A 19,572-nucleotide genomic window follows, 5' to 3' on the forward strand; every position below is an offset into this window, starting at 1 on the left:
CAGTAAAATCATCTATAACTGGAGGATTTTTTTGTAGGAGCACTTTTTAAACAATTCCAATTTCTTTGCTAGATACACTACTATTCAGATTTTTTTGTTTCTTCTAGTGTTAGTTTTGATAAGTTGCATTTTTCAAGGAATTTATCCGTTCCATCTAAGTTGTCAAATATGTTGACATAAAGTTGTTTGTAATATTCTGATGTATATAGAATTTGATATATTGTAGACTTTGTAATAATATTCTTTCTTGTATATCTGATATTGGTGGTTTGTGTTTTCAATATTTCTTGCTGGAGATTCATTAATTTTATTTTATTTATTTATTTATTTATTTATTTTTATTGTTGGGGATTCATTGAGGGTACAATAAGCCAGGTTACACTGATTGCAATTGTAGGTAAAGTCCCTCTTGCAATCATGTCTTGCCCCCATAAAGTGTGACACACACCCAGGCCCCACCGCCCTCCCTCCTTCCCTCTTTCTGTTTTCCCCCCCACAACCATAATTGTCATTAATTGTCCTCATATCAAAATTGAGTACATAGGATTCATGCTTCTCCATTCTTGTGATGCTTTACTAAGAATAATGTCTTCCACGTCCATCCAGGTTAATACAAAGGATGTAAAGTCTCCATTTTTTTTAATGGCTGATTAGTATTCCATGGTATACATATACCACAGCTTGTTAATCCATTCCTGGGTTGTTGGGCATTTAGGCTGTTTCCACATTTTGGCGATTGTAAATTGAGCTGCAATAAACAGTCTAGTACAAGTGTCCTTATGATAAAAGGATTTTTTTCCTTCTGGGTAGATGCCCACATTAATTTTATTAAGCTTTCTTAAAAAATAATATTTTGCTTTCCTCCCAATTTGTTTTTAAATTATTTGATTTTTTTCCCTTCACTATTTCCTTCCTTCTACCTATTTTGAGTTTAATTTCTGATCTTTTTCTAGATTTGTAGGGTAGAAACTAAGGTCAAAGATTTTTAAGCTTTTCTTCCTTTTGAATGTAAACAATTAAAGCTGTAAATATTCCCCTAAGAACTGCGTTAGCTACATCTCACAAATGGTGATAATGAGGTATTTTCAATATCCTTCAATTTGGAATGCTTCTTATTTCCTCGTTGTTTCTTCCTAGAACCATGGGCTATTTAGAAGTTTATTGTTTAATTTCCAAATATTTGGAGATTTTCTACATACTTTACTGTTACTCTAATTTTATTCCTGTGTGGCCAGAAAGCTTACTCCATAAGACTTGCAACATTTTATAATTTGTTGAGACATATATTTTGTCTCTGGATCTGGCCTATCTTGGTAAACATTTCACACGACCTTGGGAAGAGCATTTTGCTTTCCTTAGGTATAGGATTCTTATAAATATCAAGTAGTTACTTGTGACCTATAGCTCAGATTTTCTGGTTCTCTGTTAATGAGACAATTATGTTAAAAGTATAGTAAAAGAATTTCTATGCATAAAGAAAGTATTATGTACCTATTGAAAGTGATGCCCCAAAGTATACTTTTACTGTTTTTTCCGTGGTTCTTTTCGTGTTCCAACTGAAATTGTGGATTTGTTTACTTTCCCCTTATGTTCTGTCAGATATTATGTTCTCAAGCCCTGTATATACATTTATATTTATTCTGCCTTTCTGATGTACTTATCCTTTCAGCATGATGAAATAGTCCTCTTTATTTCCAATAAACCTCCTTATCTCAGAGGCTATTTTGCTTGATGTGAATATAGACACTCCACGCTTCTCGTGATTAATGGTTCCATGTGCAGTGGGTTAAGTTGTGTCCTCCCAAAATTCATATCTACCTGGAACCTCAGAATGTGACCTTATTTGTAAATTGTCTTTGCAGATTGTAATTGCAGTAAGGATAAAAATGAGATCATATTAGATTGGGGAAGGCTCTAAATCTAATGAGAATGACCTTGTAAGAGACAGAAGAGGATACACGGAGACAAAGGAACGAGGCCCTGTGAAGACAAAAAGAGGCTAGAGTGATGCTGCCACAAGCACGGAGTGCTGGGAGCCACCAGGAGCTAGAAGAGGCAAGAAAGTTATCCCCCCTGGAGCTTGCACAGAGAGTGCAGCCTTTCCAACATCTTGACTTCCACTTCTGGACCCCAGAACTGTAAGATAATGAGTTTAGGTTGTGTTAAGCTTTCCAGCTATGACCCCTTTTTTTCTTTCTTTCTTTTTTTTTTTTTTTTGCATTCAGAGGGCATGTTTATTTACAAAGCGCTTTACAAACATCAGCTTATGCCTCCCCACAGCCCCCTGCGAGGTAGGTCAGTAGTCATATCTACGGTTTACGGATGGGGAAACTGAAGCAGTGGCGCTGTCAACCCCTACCCACCGGGCTCGGATGGCATATTTACGGTAGCAAGAGTACAAGCGACAGCATTTACGGTAATAGGGACCGGTAGGACGGCGGTATTTACGGTAACGCACGCCAGCCTGGGCGGCGGTATTTACGGTAGCGAGGGCTGGTCCCGCGGCGGCATTTACCGTAGCCGGGGCCGGGCTAGCTGAGGCCGGTCGGCGCGGCCAGTTCTCGGCGTCATCAGGTGATCTACAGCTGCCGCCGCCCCTGCACCCAACTGAAGATGCGAAATGGCCCCGTGGGGCAGTGAGGGGCGGTGGTCCTCGGCCCGGGCCCGCCACGCCCCTGTTCTGCAGCCGGCCGCCCGCAGCGCCGCAGCGGTTCCGCGCCCAGCAGCCCCGCGCCCCTCTGCTAGGGTCCCTGTCTGAGCGCGGCGCGGGGACCAGGCCAGCCGGGCGCCCACATGGGGCTGTGCTACAGCCTGCGGCCGCTGCTCTTTGGGAGCCTGGGAGACGCCCCCTGCGCCGCCTCGGACCCGCGGATGGAGGACGCGGCCCCGGTCAGCGCGGCCGGAGCGGACACTGCCCGGACCCAGCTCCCAGGGGGCGGCGGCGGGAGCCCGGCGCGGCCCACGACCGACACGCCGAAGGAGAAGCAGCGGCGCCCGGAGCAGCTGCGCGCCGAGGAGCGCGAGGCCGCCCGGGAGGCAAGGAAAGTCAGCCGCGGCATTGACCGCGTGCTGCGCGCGCAGAGGCGGGACCTGCAGCGGACGCACCGGCTCCTGCTGCTCGGTAGGTCGCGGCGGGCGCAGGGACTGTCGCAGGCTTGGGGCAGGGCGGTGGAAAGTCCCAGTCTCAAAAACCGTGGGTCGGGTCGTTAAACTCGGTAGAATGGTTTTCGTCCTGACAATGCTGACTTCAGGGACTTGGCTAAGTCAGCAGCACGAGTAGGTGATTTTGCCCTTTCCCACACCTGTGATTCACTTCTTATTAATTAATGAGACTCCGGGAAATTTCCCTCGTCGATTAATTGGTTTCCACAGCCTGTAATCCATAGGGACGTCTGCCTCATTTCCTGCCACCGTAGTAGTCATGCTGCAGTTTGTTTTATGAACACAAAGGAAAGGAGATTTATGTGGCCATTCAGCTTGAGCACAAAGCTTTTATTCCAATCACAGTAGAACAGCTGAGTTTTTTTTTTTTTTTTTTTTTTTTTTTGTAGAGACTGAGTCTCACTGTACCGCCCTCGGTAGAGTGCCGTGGCGTCACACAGCTCACAGCAACCTCTAACTCTTGGGCTTACGCGATTCTCTTGCCACAACGCCCAGCTATTTTTTTATTGCAGTTTGGCCGGGGCTGGGTTTGAACCCACCACCCTTGGCATATGGGGCCGGCGTCCTACTCACTGAGCCACAGGCGCCGCCAGAACAGCTGAGTTTTATGTGGGTGTGGTTTGTTGCCTTTTGAGAAATCACACACCCGCTGAGGACACAGCGCTTAATTCTATTTGTAGACGTTCAACCTGGTACTAGTAGTCAGGATGTCTGCTCCTCTTCACAATCGGCAGCATAACCTGTCTAAGAGTGGGCTGAGAATCACCAGCATTTTAAAGAATCAACTATTTGTCTTACTAGTAGTACAATATTTTCTCAGAGCTAAGCTTTAGCAAGTTTAAGTGTGCCTCTACAAGTTAACCAGAAAACACTTTTCTATGCACTCTGCTGTGAAAGGAAAGAAAAAATAGTCATACATTCTTGATGCTACTTGTTGCTTTTTAAATTTTAAGGCAAAATAATAAAAAGATGGTGTGGGCTTCTGATTCCAGTTCTGTGAGATGAAAGGAAGATTAAGTGTTCAGTCTCTGCTCTGCTATGTTCGGGGAAAGGAGATGTCCCATGAGTTCAGAAAGAGGCCTGTTTGTAAATGACTGCACCGCTTACTTAAGATCTAGAGAACAATATTGAGTTTGACAAGACTCACCTACTACTAGAATGAATAATTAAAACAACATATAACTAGCTGCTGTATCCTGGTGAAATACTGAATTCTAAAAGAAAGTGTGGAGGGAGAAACAAGGAACAAAGGTAAATAAATATGCAGGTCACCTCCAAAGAGAAGAGGTCTGATCAGCAGCACAGTTCTCTACAGTGCTAACTTCTGGAATGTGGTAGAGCAGACATTTCTGGAGACCTGAGGATACAGAATTGTAATTTTAGAACTTCACATGTAGTTAAACTGTTGTTGGTATGTGAGGGTAAAATTACAGATACGTATGTGCTTAAAATATGCCTCTACCACCTATTTTTCTGGCAATTAATTAGAAATTACTCTAGCCAAACTTTTAAACATGCACTAGATTAAAATAACTCAAAAAGAGGAGAATCGTGGTCTCAAGAAACAATGAGGAATAAGACAAGTAAGGTCTAGAATTGTAACAAGATAATGTTTTGATGTGATTGTATAGTTGAACATAACTTCAAAACAAAAAAAGGGTATATGCAGCAGAAAATGTTTGATATATAATAAAAAAGTTAATGAACTATGAATCTGTGAAAGAGAACTGGACATAAGTTCTAAAAAAGGGAGTAGTAAGCTCTAAAGAGTCAACTTCTTGTATCATTTTGAATGACTGTCCTCTTTAAAGACTATCTCATAACCTCACAGAGCTTGCATATCAGTATTGTATCTGAAATGGTGCTGAATCAAATGTCTCACATTTTGTGGAGAGTGTGTTGTATCTTTCACCCAACAATGTCAACACTGAAACATGTACTGTTGGATTGCGCTGGCGTTGTTTATCGGGGTTTGTGTAGATCTGAGTTATGCATAGAAAGCTTCTTGGTTTTGTTAGGATTTAGAATGGATTTAGCTGGAAAGTGTTTGAAATACAAGCATGACTTATGGACCATTAATATCCTCAGATGCTTGCTTCTACTGCTAATTATATGTAATAGCCATTTATTTTTGCTCACTAACTCCATTTATTTATTCTGGAAATGTGCATTGAAAGCCTGGCATTTGGGGACAAAGGACTCATACTCAGGGAAGGCACATTCCCTCCAGTGCCCTTCCTTACTCCGTGCATGCTAGTTCAAGGCTAGTCCCCTAGGACACTTTGCCAGAGTCCTCCAGTGGGAATGGATGTTTAATTGCCTTGTGTTCCTGTTGTTCTTTCTGTGCCTCTTGGATAGCACTGCTTTGCCGTCTGCATCACTCTGTGTGCCTGTGTGCTCTGACTCCTCCATTGGGTCATTCCTGATGACAGAGCTTGCTTTGCTTTCCTGCACAGGACGTAGCACCCCATACTTTTCTAGATCAACAGCACAAAAATCTGGGAGCTACTGTCGCAATAAGAATTTAAAGGCGAGAGTGATATTGTCCCATTTTAATTTTTAGATGGAGCATCATTCAGGTACCCTGGCTGGGTTTAAGGAGATGCAGGCAGGAGACAAAGATAAGACAACAGTTCCAGTGAGAAGGCAACAGTCCAGGCAACGGTCAGGGGACCCGCACTAACGCAGTGCAGAGAGAGGGTGTGGGCTCAGGAAGAGGTCAGAAGACTGAAAGTGGAGGGAAGGCAGTGAGGAGAATTCTCGGTGACTCTGATGTCTCAAGCCTGATCTAAGTGTTAGTCAGCTTGCTCCCATACCAAAATGCCACAGGCTGGATGGCTCAAAAAGTGGACATTGACTTTCTCGCAGTTCTGGAGACTGGAAATATGGGACAAAAGTGCAGAAAGGCTGGTTTCTCGGGTGGGCTTTCCTCCTGACACTCCTTCTCCCAGTGTCCTCACACGGCCTTTCCTCTGTGTGTGCACGGGAGAGAGATCTCTGGTGTTTCTTCCTCCTCTTACGAGGACACCATACCCACTGGATTAGGACACAACGTTCTGACCTCATTTTACCTTAATTATCTTCTTAAAGGCCCTATGTCAAAATATAGTTATATTTGGGAATTAGGGTTTCACTGTAAGAATGGGGTAGCATGATTCAGTCTATAACATGGAGTAAGGCAGAGGGTGTACACTGTAGCCTAGCTTCATCCCATTGTTGCCTTATGAGAACACAGGCCCAGAACTTTTGAATTTTAGAATGAGGTGAAACTGGCAATTTTCATCTGAAACCTAGTTATTTTTAAGCATTAGCTCAAATTAATAAAACACAATCTACATGACTGATAGTCCATGGGCCACACAGATGTTTCTGTAGGCTGTGCACTGGCCCCCATTGGTGGCGGCCCTGAGCCTGCATCAGTTAGAAGCATAGTGGACTGCGTGTGTGATCAAATTGTTCTATCTGTCTGAATGCATGCAGCAGGCAAAACAATATTCACCATTCTTCAATCAGGCCTTTCTGCACTGAGTTCACAGAGCTGTCGTGGAGTAGAAGCCACTAGTTTTCCTTCCTGTCTTTCATTGACTTTGATGGATGTTCTCTGTTCACCACATTCCTGTTAGAGAAGGGCCAGCGTGTTCCACTTAACTGTTCCTTTGATAATATTCTTTTTCCAGATTTTTATTTGGATCCAAAATGGTCACCTGTAGATAGAATTTGTGTGTGTTTCCTTTATTCAGTCATTTCCTGTTACATTTTGTGTCTTTGGTATTTCTTTGTCAGGAATAAATCTTTTTTTTTTCTTTTTTTTTTTTATTGTTGGGGATTCATTGAGGGTACAATAAGCCAGTTACACTGATTGCAATTTGTCAGGAATAAATCTTTCAAGAAGGAAGTGGTATCTTTAGGGCATTTGCTGGTTTTCTTTTGTATCAAGATGGTGGCTGACCTTAATCTGTGCCTTTAATTGCTCCAAGAGGAAGTATGTTGTGCAGTCACCATAAAAATAAATAAATAAAAACAAGGAATATTCTCCACTCTAAGGTTTGGATCACTTTTTTTTTAATAAGTGTCTTTTTTTTTAATGGTAATGTACACGGTGACCAAGAAACGACAGCACTTTCTAAGTTGGGCAGTAAACTTGGATGCATCCACATCAACTTGCTGTCTCATTTTCTTCACAGCCTCCTGTGGCACCATAGGTTTTAAAGTCAGTAGAAGCCCTAAGTACTCTGGTTATTCCTTAACTTTTATAAACTCACAAAAGCATAACACATCCTTATAGCCTTGGAAAAGAAGTTGCATTTTAGTCAAAACTTTTATGTAGTATAAACTATTGTAAACTATTGTATAAACCATACTGACTATACTTTTGTAGATATGAAGCTGTCATTGCTTACATGAAGCCTGGTTTCATCCCAGGAATTCATCTTGTTCTTTGACCTGTCAAAACATGTCAAGTTCAGAGCACTCTGTCAGAAATGCCCTCTGCAGTCTGCCTAGTTGCACTGGCCCTGGAGACAAACACCAGGGGATGTCAGCTGCTGCTGGGTGGGCATGCCATTGGAGTACGTGAACAGTTTATAAATACATCTCTCAGATTTGAGGACTACCCTGCAACCCACTACCAGCTGCAGAAGGCGCCTGACGGCTGAGAACATAGATAGCACTGGGGTCAGGAAGAGCCTGTCTGAGGTATCAGCACCCCTACTCTCCAGCTGCATGGATGTAAGGAAACTCCCAGAACTTCAGTGTCCCCACAGTAATAACTGTAATGCCACAGGCTCACTGCAAAGATTAAGTGAAATCCATTGAAGTGGCTTTTATGAATTTACCCAAGGAGCTCACATATCACACAGTTGCACGGAGCTCACCCAGCTACAGGTACACCCAGCCTCTGGGACAGAGCCAGTCTTCAAGCCCTGGCAGCTGGGCCTCACCATACAACACTGGCAAGCAGCCATATGGCCAGCTGGAGACAGCTGCAGTGGCCACTCATAGATGCGGGGAGGGAAGGCTAAGGGGAAAGGCAGGCGTGGCTGTGGGTGAATGAGGCAGAGCCTTCACAGCCTGGTGACTGATTGGGTAGAAGAATGAAGATGTGTGTGGGTTGAGGTCTTGACACCCTCACGTGCAGTGGTGGTGATCTGCAGGATAAGGAGAAGGCCAGGTGGACACAGACATGTTATCTAGCAGCATCAGCCCATTGGCCATAGGCGACCCACCACCCAGGGAGAGTGTGCAGAATGAGAAGAGAAGGGAAGATGCCAAGGACAGAAGAGGAAACACCAACCTCCCAGGAGGATGAGGAAGAGCGTGTGAAGAATGACCCTGTGAGCAGGGTTTCAGGGAGAAGTTAGCCCCTAATAGGACCTGGATGACAATGAGCACAGGAGACAGGAGATCAGAAAGCACAGGAAAACACTGAAGTGATGAGGGCACCTGTTCTGCCCCAGACAGGATAGCTGGACTACACCTATCACCCTGCTCCATCCAGGAGACAGCCTGGGAGGCTGTAGAGACTAGCAGGGCGATGACTCCAGGGCATGAGGAGGAGAAGAAGGGCAAGGAGTTGTCTGATATTTGTGCTTGTGTGATCCTTTGTGTGACATCCGTGCATGTGGCCCAACCCTGTCCTCTCCCACAGGCAGCTTCCCTGAAGGCACTGCCAGGCTTGTGTGATTTCAAGAGAAATTCCTAGTGGAAAGCAGGTTTTTCCGTTGAATTGAGATTAAGAGATATAGTAACTTCTCTAGCTAATTCAGTATATGAAAAGTTTCCAAACGTAAGCAATTTCAAAGATAAAACCTAACTCCTGCAGGCTAAAGCCAGTTCATGACATTGAAACTGATAATTACGAGATTTCCAAAACCCTACTATATAAAATAAGGGTAAGCAAAGAACTCTAAACAGTTATTCCTTGCCTTTCAGCACCCAGAGTAATTACTTGGTGTCCATATTTTTAACACTTAACATCTATTTTTTTTTTAGGTGGTGAACCAACTCTTTTACTGAAACACAGAAAAATTAGATCCTGTCAATGCCCTTATTTGTGTTTGGGCGTCAAGTGAAAACTGTCCACTGTTGTTTTAAAATTCCCTTGCTGAGGCTAGACAGGTGCAGTGCAGAGGACTTTGAGGGCTGTGAACTCCTTCTGTGTGAACTGTGGTAGTGGGTACATGTCACTGTACATTTGTCCAAAGCCAGAGCGTGTCCCACACCAGGAGTGGGCCCTGACATCCTGTGGGCTGTGGTGATGCTGAGCTGGTGCAGGTTCATCGACTGCCCCAAGTACATCTGTCTGTGGGACACTGGTGATGGGAGTGGCTACTCGTGTGGGGCAGGGCATGTATGGAAACTCTGGACCTTCCTCTCCATTTTGCTGTGAGCTTAAAACCACTCTAAAAAATAGTCTTTAAAGATATATATATCTTATTAGGAAGAGAGGTAGATGAAAGATGTCCTTGAATTAGGATCCTGAACAGAGGATCTGGTGGGGAAGGAGAAGACACCAGGGCCAGGGCAGAACAGTGTAGAGTTACTGCAATGAGCCCATCTCAGGCCCATAGGCATCAGCTCCTCCTCCTAAAAAGCCCAGGTAAATAACCACAGCAGGAAACATAATGCCACATTATCAAAAGCTGTTATTGGTGAATAAAAAAATATCATTCAAAGACCTTTCCCATTGCACTTCTGGAGGGGTAAATTACTCTAAACAAAGAAGGCCTCTAGATATGCATTATCCACATGTCAGTATCTCACTGGAGGTGGGGAGCAGCACACAGTCCTCCCAGCCACCTGCCATGTGCCTTGCCAGGCAGAATGTGGGGAACACTGCCCTGCTGTTGTTAGCAGGGTTTCTGCCCAGGGCCTCTGGAGACAGGGTGAAGGAAGCTTCCCCTCACAACCCTCTGGAGTCCAGCAGCCCTCTGCAGCCCCGCCTGCTGCAAGTTCACCGGCTGTTCTGGGGAAGGTTCTGTACATGTGAGCTGCAGGGCAAGCTGCTGACACACAGAGGATGGGAGAAGAGTACAGATAAGCCAGCTCTGCTTTTCTCTAACCCTGCAGAAGAGCCTCAGAGAACACACAGGATTATATCACTCTGCTTTGTATCAACCTTCACTTGGTCAGTCTTTCTTTAGTTGAAAAGTGAGTTTTCATTCAGAGGAAGTAAATTTCCCCCAGGAAAAACTTAAGAGGATATTTTAGTATATCAGGAAAATAAGGAGTGGCCATCCATGTACCTTGAGTTACAAGGGAAAAGTTTACTTCATTCGTTGAATCCCTTGTATTACTCACAAAGCATGAGCATTTACATTTCTTGTAGGATCTATTATGTGCTGGGTGCTCCTCTAGGTAATAGGAAATTCCACAAAGTAGAGCACATATGCTCTCAGCTCTGGAAAAAATTCATAGTGTAGCTAAAGAGAAATAACAAGAACCTAAAAGGAAAATGACAATCTGAGTGTGTATATGCTCTGAAATGAATGGCAACAGTAGGGTCAATTACCTGGAGTCCCATAGACACCGCTCAGTGATGTGCGCATGACAGGCACCCCTTCCTTGGGGGGGCGTTATTAGTGGGAAGTGCAGGGAGGTAGGACTTGTCTGCTTTGATGTTTGCACATAAATGCATGATGCTGTGATTGATCCTGAATGTAAACAGTTAGTGGAAGCACTTGTGGGACCTGAGTTTGTATCTGGCAGTGTATCGTCAAGGGGCCACTGAAAGAACTCAGAAGTGCCTGTGTGTGTTTATCTAATGGAACTGGTGACTCAGGAAGGTAAAGAAGATTTGAGCAACAGTGTTGAGTGGTATCGAATGGGAAGGAGATTATGCCTTTTACCTCCAGCCATCATAATGCTGTGCACATCAGCATGAAAGCTGCATTTTATGAATTGCATGAGCATGGGAGATTGGAAGATTGCAAATCAGCATGAAGAAAAATATCAAAAATTTATCCTTTAAAAAAAATCTATTCATTGTGAAATTCAGGAGCTCCTATTTGACTAGAAAAACTGTCCACATTAAAGCAATGCACACTGTTTACTGTTGTAAGAACATCAAAACTTTTTTTAAAGTTTTGATTAAAGTGGGTTCTTTTTTAGTTACACTTAAAGTGTTTTAAAACATTTGGTGGATGGATGACTAATTCAGAATCAGACATTCTTCCCTGCAAGATCACCTGCAGGACCTTCTTTTTGACAGTGAAGCAATCAACACTTGTTTCCAAGGTTGGAAGGGAATCACCATGTGTGCAGAAGGCAGGTAAGTGGCTGAGCCACGGGGGTGCCTTGGACAGATGCAGAGAAGCAATGGTGTTCCACAGGTGCCAGGAGCACCTTTTTCTGTTCTAATGCAGATAAACAAGAGTCCTCACAAAGTCAGCAGGGACTGGCCACAGGGTGGACACCCCTGGTAAGGTGTGATTTTTGTGTTTCCTGGCCAGAAGGTGGTAGGAGAGGCAGAATTCTGAGTCAGAATCACAGAGTGCACATTGACGCAGACCCATGCTGTGTTTCATCCTCTGGGAAAGTCAGGTCACAGAAATTAGGCCAGCTACAGATGCCTGTAGGCAAAAGCTCCCTGACAGAGTGAGTCAGTCCACAGAGCAGGACTCAGAAGGCATGGCTAGACTGAGGGAATCAGGACAGAATGAGTGTGCAGGTACTCCCAGAGCATTCAGCCTCCTCCCCGCTGATCACCCCCAGAGTCAGTGTAGATAAGCCACAAGTCCTCTCCTCTCCTGATAGGAAAGCCAAGAATAGGGCCAAAGCCCACACATGCCTGAAGAGTGAGCACACACTGCAGACGTTACTTGTAAAACAGCGTGTATGTTGAGAGGAGTGTCAGTGCTGTATCACAGGGTTTTCCTTTATCCAGTAGTGGGGCACCTGCCAGGTACCAGGTTCTGCCCAGGTGTTGTCAGGAGCCCATGGCTCTGTGTGGGACACAAGTTGCACTCATGCAGCTCAGAGATGGAGACAGAGACCCCTGTGTCAAGGGCCAGCTGGCATTTTCCAAGAGCCCTCCCCTAAGAAGGAATACATTTATAGAATGTGTTTATTTTGAAGTTGACACACTTGATGAACCCCTCCATCTCTGAGGGCTTTGTTCATTGGGAAGAAGAATGTTAAGGTCCCACTTGGAGTGAATGAAGACAGAGCACTTGGCACAGTGTCCATAGTTGTGTCGAGATTCTGCATCTGTTTTGTTCAGAGTCTAGTTTGGATATGCTCTAGTTGACTTCTGGGATGTATCAGATATATATATGATGTGTGCAGGTACTCCCAGAGCATTCAGCCTCCTTCCCAAAACGAAAACTTTTTTGTTCCCGTAGGTTTTCATTATACTAAGAATTCAGTGTGCCAAAAGGAACCAATAAAATGCCGCAAGGTAAACAGCCATTCAGTCTGTCTTCCTTTCCTGTGCCAGGAAGGGACAGCTATGTAATTCTTTTTTTTAATTAATTAATTTATTTATTTATTTATTTTTGGTGTTTTTTAAATTTATTTTTATTTTTTATTGTTAAATCATAACTATGTACATTAGTGCAATCAAGGGGTACAATGTGCTGGTTTCATATACAATCTGAAATAATCTCATCAAACTGTTCAACATAGCCTTCATGGCATTTTCTTAGTTACTGTATGTAGACATTTGTATTCTCCCTTTAATAAGTTTCGCCTGTACCCATTCTAAGATACACCGTAGGTGTGGCCCTACCTATTACCTTCCCTCCACCTTAACCTCGCCCCTCCCTTCCCTTCCCTTGGCCCTTTCCCCATATTCTTGTGCTATAGTTGGGTTATAGCTTTCATGTGAAAGCTATAAATTAGCTTCATAGTAGGGCCGAGTACATTGGATACTTTTTCTTCCATTCCTGAGATACTTTGCTAAGAAGAATATGTTCCAGCTCCATCCATGAAGGTAAAGTCTCCATCTTTCTTTAAGGCTGCATAATATTCCATGGTATACATGTACCACAATTTGCTAGTCCATTCATGGGTCGATGGGCACTTGGGCTTCTTCCATGACTTAGCAATTATGAATTGGGCTGCAATAAACATTCTGGTACAGATGTCTTTGTTATATTGTGATTTTTGGTCTTCTGGGTATAAACCTAGTAAAGGAATTATAGGATTGAATGGCAGGTCTATTTTTAGGTCTCTAAGTATTCTCCAAACATCCTTCCAGAAGGAACGTATTAGTGTGCATTCCCACCAGCAGTGTAGAAGTGTGCCCTTTTCTCTGCATCCACGCCAACATCTCTGGGTTTGGGATTTTTGTTATGTGGGCTACTCTTACTGGGGTTAGGTGATATCTCAAAGTAGTTTTGATTTGCATTTCTCTGATGATTAAGGATGATGAGCTTTTTTTCATGTGTTTGTAGATTGTGCATCTGTCTTCTTTAGAGAAGTTTCTCTTCAAGTCCTTTGCCCACCCTGAGATGGCATCACTTGTTCTTTTCTTTTTTTTTTTTTTTGTTTTTTTTGTAGAGACAGAGTCTCACTGTACCACCCTCGGTAGAGTGCCGTGGCGTCACACGGCTCACAGCAACCTCCAGCTCTTGGGCTTACGCGATTCTCTTGCCTCAGCCTCCCGAGCAGCTGGGACTACAGGCGCCCGCCACAACGCCCGGCTATTTTTTGTTGCAGTTTGGCTGGGGCTGGGTATGAACCTGCCACCCTCGGCATATGGGGCCGGCGCCCTACTCACTGAGCCACAGGCGCCGCCCCACTTGTTCTTTTCTTGCTAACACGTTTGAGTTCTCTGTGGATTCTGGTTATTAGACCTTTATCGGAGGTATAACCTGCAAATATTTTCTCCCATTCTGAGGGATGTCTGTTTGCTTTACTTACTATTTTCTTGGCTGTGCAGAAGCTTTTTAGTTTCATCAGGTCCCAGTAATATATTTTTTATACTGCTTCAGTTGCCTGGGGAGTCTCCTCATAAAGTATTCACCCAGGCCGATTCCTTCAAGAGTTTTCCCTGCACTTTCTTCAAGTATTTTTATAGTTTCATGTCTTAAGTTTAAATCTTTGATCCAGTGAGAATCTATCTTAGTTAATGGTGAAAGGTGTGGGTCCAGTTTCAGTCTTTTACAGATCGCCAGCCAGTTCACCCAACACCATTTGTTAAATAGGGAATCTTTTCCTCACTGAATGTTTTTAATTGGCTTGTCAAAGATCAAATAACAGTAAGTGGCTGGATTCATCCCTTGGTTCTCTATTCTGTTCCAGACATCTACTTCTCTGTTTTTGTGCCAGTACCATGATGTTTTGATCACTATCGATTTATAGTAGTCTCAGGTCTGGTAGCATGATTGCTCCTGCTTTGTTTTTGTTGCTGAGTAATGTTTTGGCTATTCAAGTTTTTTCTGATTCCATATAAAATTAAGTATTATTTTTTCAAGATCTTTAAAATATGACAATGGAGCTTTAATAGGAATTGCAATAAATTATATATTGCTTTGGGTAGTATAGACATTTTAACAACGTTGATTCTTCCCAGCCATGAGCATGGTATGTTTTTCCATTTGTTAACATCTTCAGCTATTTCTTTTCTTAAAGTTTCATAGTTCTCTTTATAGAGATCTTTCATGTCCTTTGTTAGGTATCCTCCCAAATATTTCATCTTCTTTGGCACTACTGTGAAAGGAATAGAGTCCTTAACTGTTTTTTTGGCTTGGTTATTGTTGGTATATATAAAGGCTACAGATTTATGGGTGTTGATTTTGTAGCCTGAGACATTGCTGTAGCTGTATTCCTTGATCACTTTTAAGTTTTGTAGTAGAATCCCTAGTGTTTTCCATATATACGATCATATCATCTGCAAAGAGTGAAAGTTTGATCTCTTCTGACCCTATGTGGATACCCTTGATCGCCTTTTCTTCCCTAATTGCATTGGCTAAAACTTCCATTACAATGTTAAAGAGCGATGGAGACAATGGGCAACCTTGCCTGGTTCCTGATCTAAGTGGAAATGATTTCAATTTAACTCCATTCCATACAATATTGGCTGTGGGTTTGCTGTAGATGGCCTCTATTAGTTTAAGAAATGTCCCTTCTATACCAATTTTCTTAAGTGTTCTGATCATGAAGGAATGCTGGATATTATCAAAAGCTTTTCTGCATCAATTGAGAGAATCATATAGTCTTTATTTTTTAGTTTGTTTACATTTATAGATTTACATATATTGAACCAGCCTTGAGACCCTGGGATAAATTCCACTTGGTCATGGTGTATAATTTTTTTGATGTGTTGTTGGATTCTGTTTGTTAGGATCTTATTGAATATTTTTGCATCAATATTCATTAGTGATATTGGTCTATAATTTTCTTTTCTTTTTGGGTCTTTCCCTGGTTTAGGGATCAAGGTGATGTTAGCTTTGTAGAATGTGTTGGGTAGTTTTCCTTCTGTTTCTATATTTTGGAAGACGTTTAGTAATATAGGTACTAGTTCTTCTTTAAAGGTTTGGTAGAATTCTGACGTAAAGCCATCTGGTCCTGGGCTTTTCTTTTTAGGGAGATTTTGTATAGTTGATGCTATTTCAGAACTTGATATAGGCCTGTTCAACATTTCCACTTTGTTCTGGCTAAGTCTTGGTAGGTGGCGTACTTCCAAGTATTGGTCGATTTCTTTCAGATTTTCGTATTTCTGAGAGTAGAGTTTCTTGTAATATTTGTTAAGGATTTTTTGAATTTCTGAGGGGTCTGTTGTTATTTTGTCTTTGTCATTTCTGATTGATGAGATTAGAGATTTTATTCTTTTTTTCTGGTTAGGTTAGCCAAAGGTTTATCTATTTTATTGATCTTTTCAAAAAACCAACTTTTGGATTTATTGATCTGTTATATAATTCTTTTGTTTTCAATTTCATTTAATTCTGCTCTGATTTTAGTTATTTCTTTTCTTCTGCTGGGTTTGGGGTTGGAATGTTTTTCCTTCTCCAGTTGCTTGAGATGTCCCATTAAGTTATTAATTTCCTCTCTGTTTTCTTGAGGAAGGCTTGCAGTGCTATAAATTTCCCTCTTAGGACTGCCTTTGCAGTATCCCAGAGGTTCTGATAACTTCATTGTTGTTTTGTTCCAAAAATTTGGTGATTTCCTTCTTAATCTCGTCTATAACCCATCTATCCTTCAGCATAAGGTTATTTAGCTTCTATGTTTTTGTATAGGTATGCAGATTCCTGTTGTTATTGAGTTCAACTTTTATTCCATGATGGTCTGAGAAGATGCAAGGAATAATTTCTATATTTTTAAACTTGCTGAGGTTGGATTTGTGGCCTAGGATGTGGTCGATTTTGGAGTATGTTCCGTGGGCTGATGAGAAGAATGTGTGTTCAGTTTTTTGGGGATGAAATGTTCTGTAGATGTCTGTTACGTCCAGATGTTGAATGGTTAAGTTTAAATCTAAAATTTCTTTGCTTAGCTTCTTTTTGGAGGATCTATTCAGCAGTGCTAGAGGGGTATTAAAATCTCCAACTACTATGGAACTGGAGGAAATCAAGTTGCTCATGTCTGTTAGAGTTTCTCTTATAAATTGAGGTGCATTCTGGTTTGGTACATAAATATTAATAATTGAAATCTCATCATATTGAGTATTACCTTTAACAAATATGAAGTGTCCATCCTTATCCTTCCTTATTTTGGTTGGTTTAAAGCCTATTGCGTCTGCAAATAGGATTGCAATGCCTGCTTTTTTCTGCTTTCCATTTGCCTGGAATATAGATGACTATCCCTTCACCTTGAGTCTATATTTGTCTTTTAATGTAAGGTGAGATTCTTGTATACAGCAGATACCGGCTTGAGTTTTTGTATCTAGTCAGCCAACCTGTGCCTCTTTAAACATTAACAGTTTAAACCATTCACATTAATTGAGAATATTGGTAAGCCTTTCGAGGATCCAGTGGACATTTTTAATCCTTTTGTGACTGTGGAAGTTGGAATTTAATCAAAATTTTCTGGGTGGGTTTACTTTTGTGGTGGAGGTCTTTATGGAGGATAGGTCTGAGAATAACCTGGAGAGCTGGTTAGTTATGGCAAATTTCTTCAACATGTGAGTGTCGTTAAAGTATTTAATTTCACCGTCATAAATGAAACTCAGTGTAGCTGGATACAGGATCCTGGGTTGAAAGTTATTTTGTTTTAGGAGATTATAGGCATAGGTGGAGCATTTCTAAAACTGATTGAAGCTATCTATGACAAACCCACAGCTAATATTTTACTGAATGGAGTAAAACTGAAAGCTTTTCCTCTTAGGACTGGAACCAGACAAGGTTGTCCTCTGTCACCTTTACTATTCAACATAGTGCTGGAAGTTCTAGCCAATACAATTAGGCAAGACAAGGAAATAAAGGGAATCCAAATGGAAGCAGAGGAGGTCAAACTCTCCCTCTTTGCTGACGACATGATCTTATACTTAGAAACCCCAAAGACTCAACCACAAGACTCCTAGAAGTCATCAAAACAATACAGTAATGTTTCAGGATATAAAATCAATGTCCACAATTCAGTAGCCTTTGTATACGCCAATAACAGTGAAGATGAGAAACTAATTAAAGACACAACTCCCTTCACCATAGTTTCTTTTTTTTTTTTTTTATTGTTGGGGATTCATTGAGGGTACAATAAGCCAGGTTACACTGATTGCAATTGTTAGGTGAAGCCCCTCTTGCAATCATGTCTTGCTCCCATAAAGTGTGACACACACCAAGGCCCCACCCACCTCCCTCCTTCCCTCTTTCTGCTTTTCCTCCCCCCCCCAATAACCTTAATTGTCATTAATTATCTTCATATCAAAATTGAGTACATAGGATTCATGCTTCTCCATTCTTGTGATGCTTTAGTAAGAATAATGTCTTCCACTTCCATCCAGGTTATTACGAAGGATGTAAAGTCTCCATTTTTTTTAATAGCTGAATAGTATTCCATGGTATACATATACCACAGCTTGTTAATCCATTCCTGGGTTGGTGGGCATTTAGGCTGTTTCCACATTTTGGCGATTGTAAATTGAGCTGCAATAAACAGTCTAGTACAAGTGTCCTTATGATAAAAGGATTTTTTTCCTTCTGGATAGATGCCCAGTAATGGGATTGCAGGATCAAATGCGAGGTCTAGCTTGAATGCTTTGAGATTTCTCCATACTTCCTTCCAGAAAGGTTGTATTAGTTTGCAGTCCACCAGTGTAAAAGTGTTCCCTTCTCTCCACATCCACACCAGCATCTGCAGTTTTGAGATTTTGTGATGTGGGCCATTCTCACTGGGGGCGTATCTGTACATTTATATCTACCGAATACAACTGTTACTGTCCCCCCTGCCAACTGCCATTCTACCGCCTTGCTTCCATGCATTTGTTATAGGTGTGCAGTGTGAGGGGAGCCAGCAGTGTTTCTCCTTCTGTGAGTGGGTGATCTCACTCAGTATGTGTTCCGGGTCATCTGTGTTGCTGCATGTGGCACGACCCATCTTTATTAAGTGTTGAGTGAGGTTCCATTGTGTGTGTATACCACACGTCTCATTTTTCAGTGGCGCTGATGTTGCTTCCCTGCCTTGGCCATCATGACCAGTGCTTCAGTGACCATGGGAGTGCTTGGAGATCCTGATTTCAATTCTTTGGATATATACCTAGAGGTGGGCTTACTGGATCATATGCTAATACTATTTCTATTTCAAATTGTTTGCAGAAGCTCCATACTGTTCCCCACAGCAGCTACAACACTTCACGTTCCTACCAGCAGCACACATGGGTTCTGCTTTCCCCACATCCTCACCAGCACTTCCTATTTTTTTGTTTCATACTAGCCATCCTAACTGATGCAAAGTGATATCACATTGTGGTTTTGATTTTCATTTCCCTGATGTGTAACAATGTTGAGAATCTTTTCATAATACCTGGTGGACATTTATATGTCTTCTGTAAGAAATGTCTATTTAAGTCTTTTGCCCATCTTTAAAATTTCAGATTAATATGAGGATACCATTAGGTTATGTTGTGTTTGTTACGTAGAGTCCAAGTTGTACTTGTGCCCCTTCCCCAGGAGGTGTGCCCTATGCCCTTACACCATGCCATTAGGTGGGAGCACAGTAATCTCCCTCTCTTCCCCTTCCACCTCCCCCCCTGGAGTAACTGTGTTTTTCTCTTGTGTGGGTATGTAGTTGTTTTTCTCTTGGTTTCATACTAGTATTGAGTACATTTGATACTTAACTTTTCTATTCTTGTGATACTTTACTAAGGAGAATGTTCTCCAACTCCATCCAGGTTAATACAAAAAATGTAAAGTCTTCATCTTTTTTATGGCTGTATAGTATCCCATAGTCTACATATACAATAGTTTATTAATCATTCATGAGTTGATGGCTTTTTTTTTTTTTTGCTATTGAGTTGTAAAAGTTTCTTACATACTT

The 19,572-nt window shown here is 42.1% G+C and overlaps 1 protein-coding gene across 1 annotated transcript in view; it reads left to right on the forward strand.

Moving 5' to 3' along the window:
* The first annotated feature begins 2,497 nt into the window (after window positions 1-2,497).
* GNAL (G protein subunit alpha L) overlaps window positions 2,498-19,572 on the forward strand; it is a 179,449-nt gene continuing 162,374 nt past the window's right edge. The window contains exon 1 of the mRNA XM_053571262.1: window positions 2,498-3,121. Coding sequence (XP_053427237.1) covers window positions 2,794-3,121 — 328 coding nt within the window. The 5' untranslated portion in view covers window positions 2,498-2,793. The remainder of the gene's footprint in view (window positions 3,122-19,572) is intronic.

This window comes from Nycticebus coucang, chromosome 19 (assembly GCF_027406575.1).
Source record: "Nycticebus coucang isolate mNycCou1 chromosome 19, mNycCou1.pri, whole genome shotgun sequence".
NCBI classification, from domain to species: Eukaryota; Metazoa; Chordata; class Mammalia; order Primates; family Lorisidae; genus Nycticebus; species Nycticebus coucang.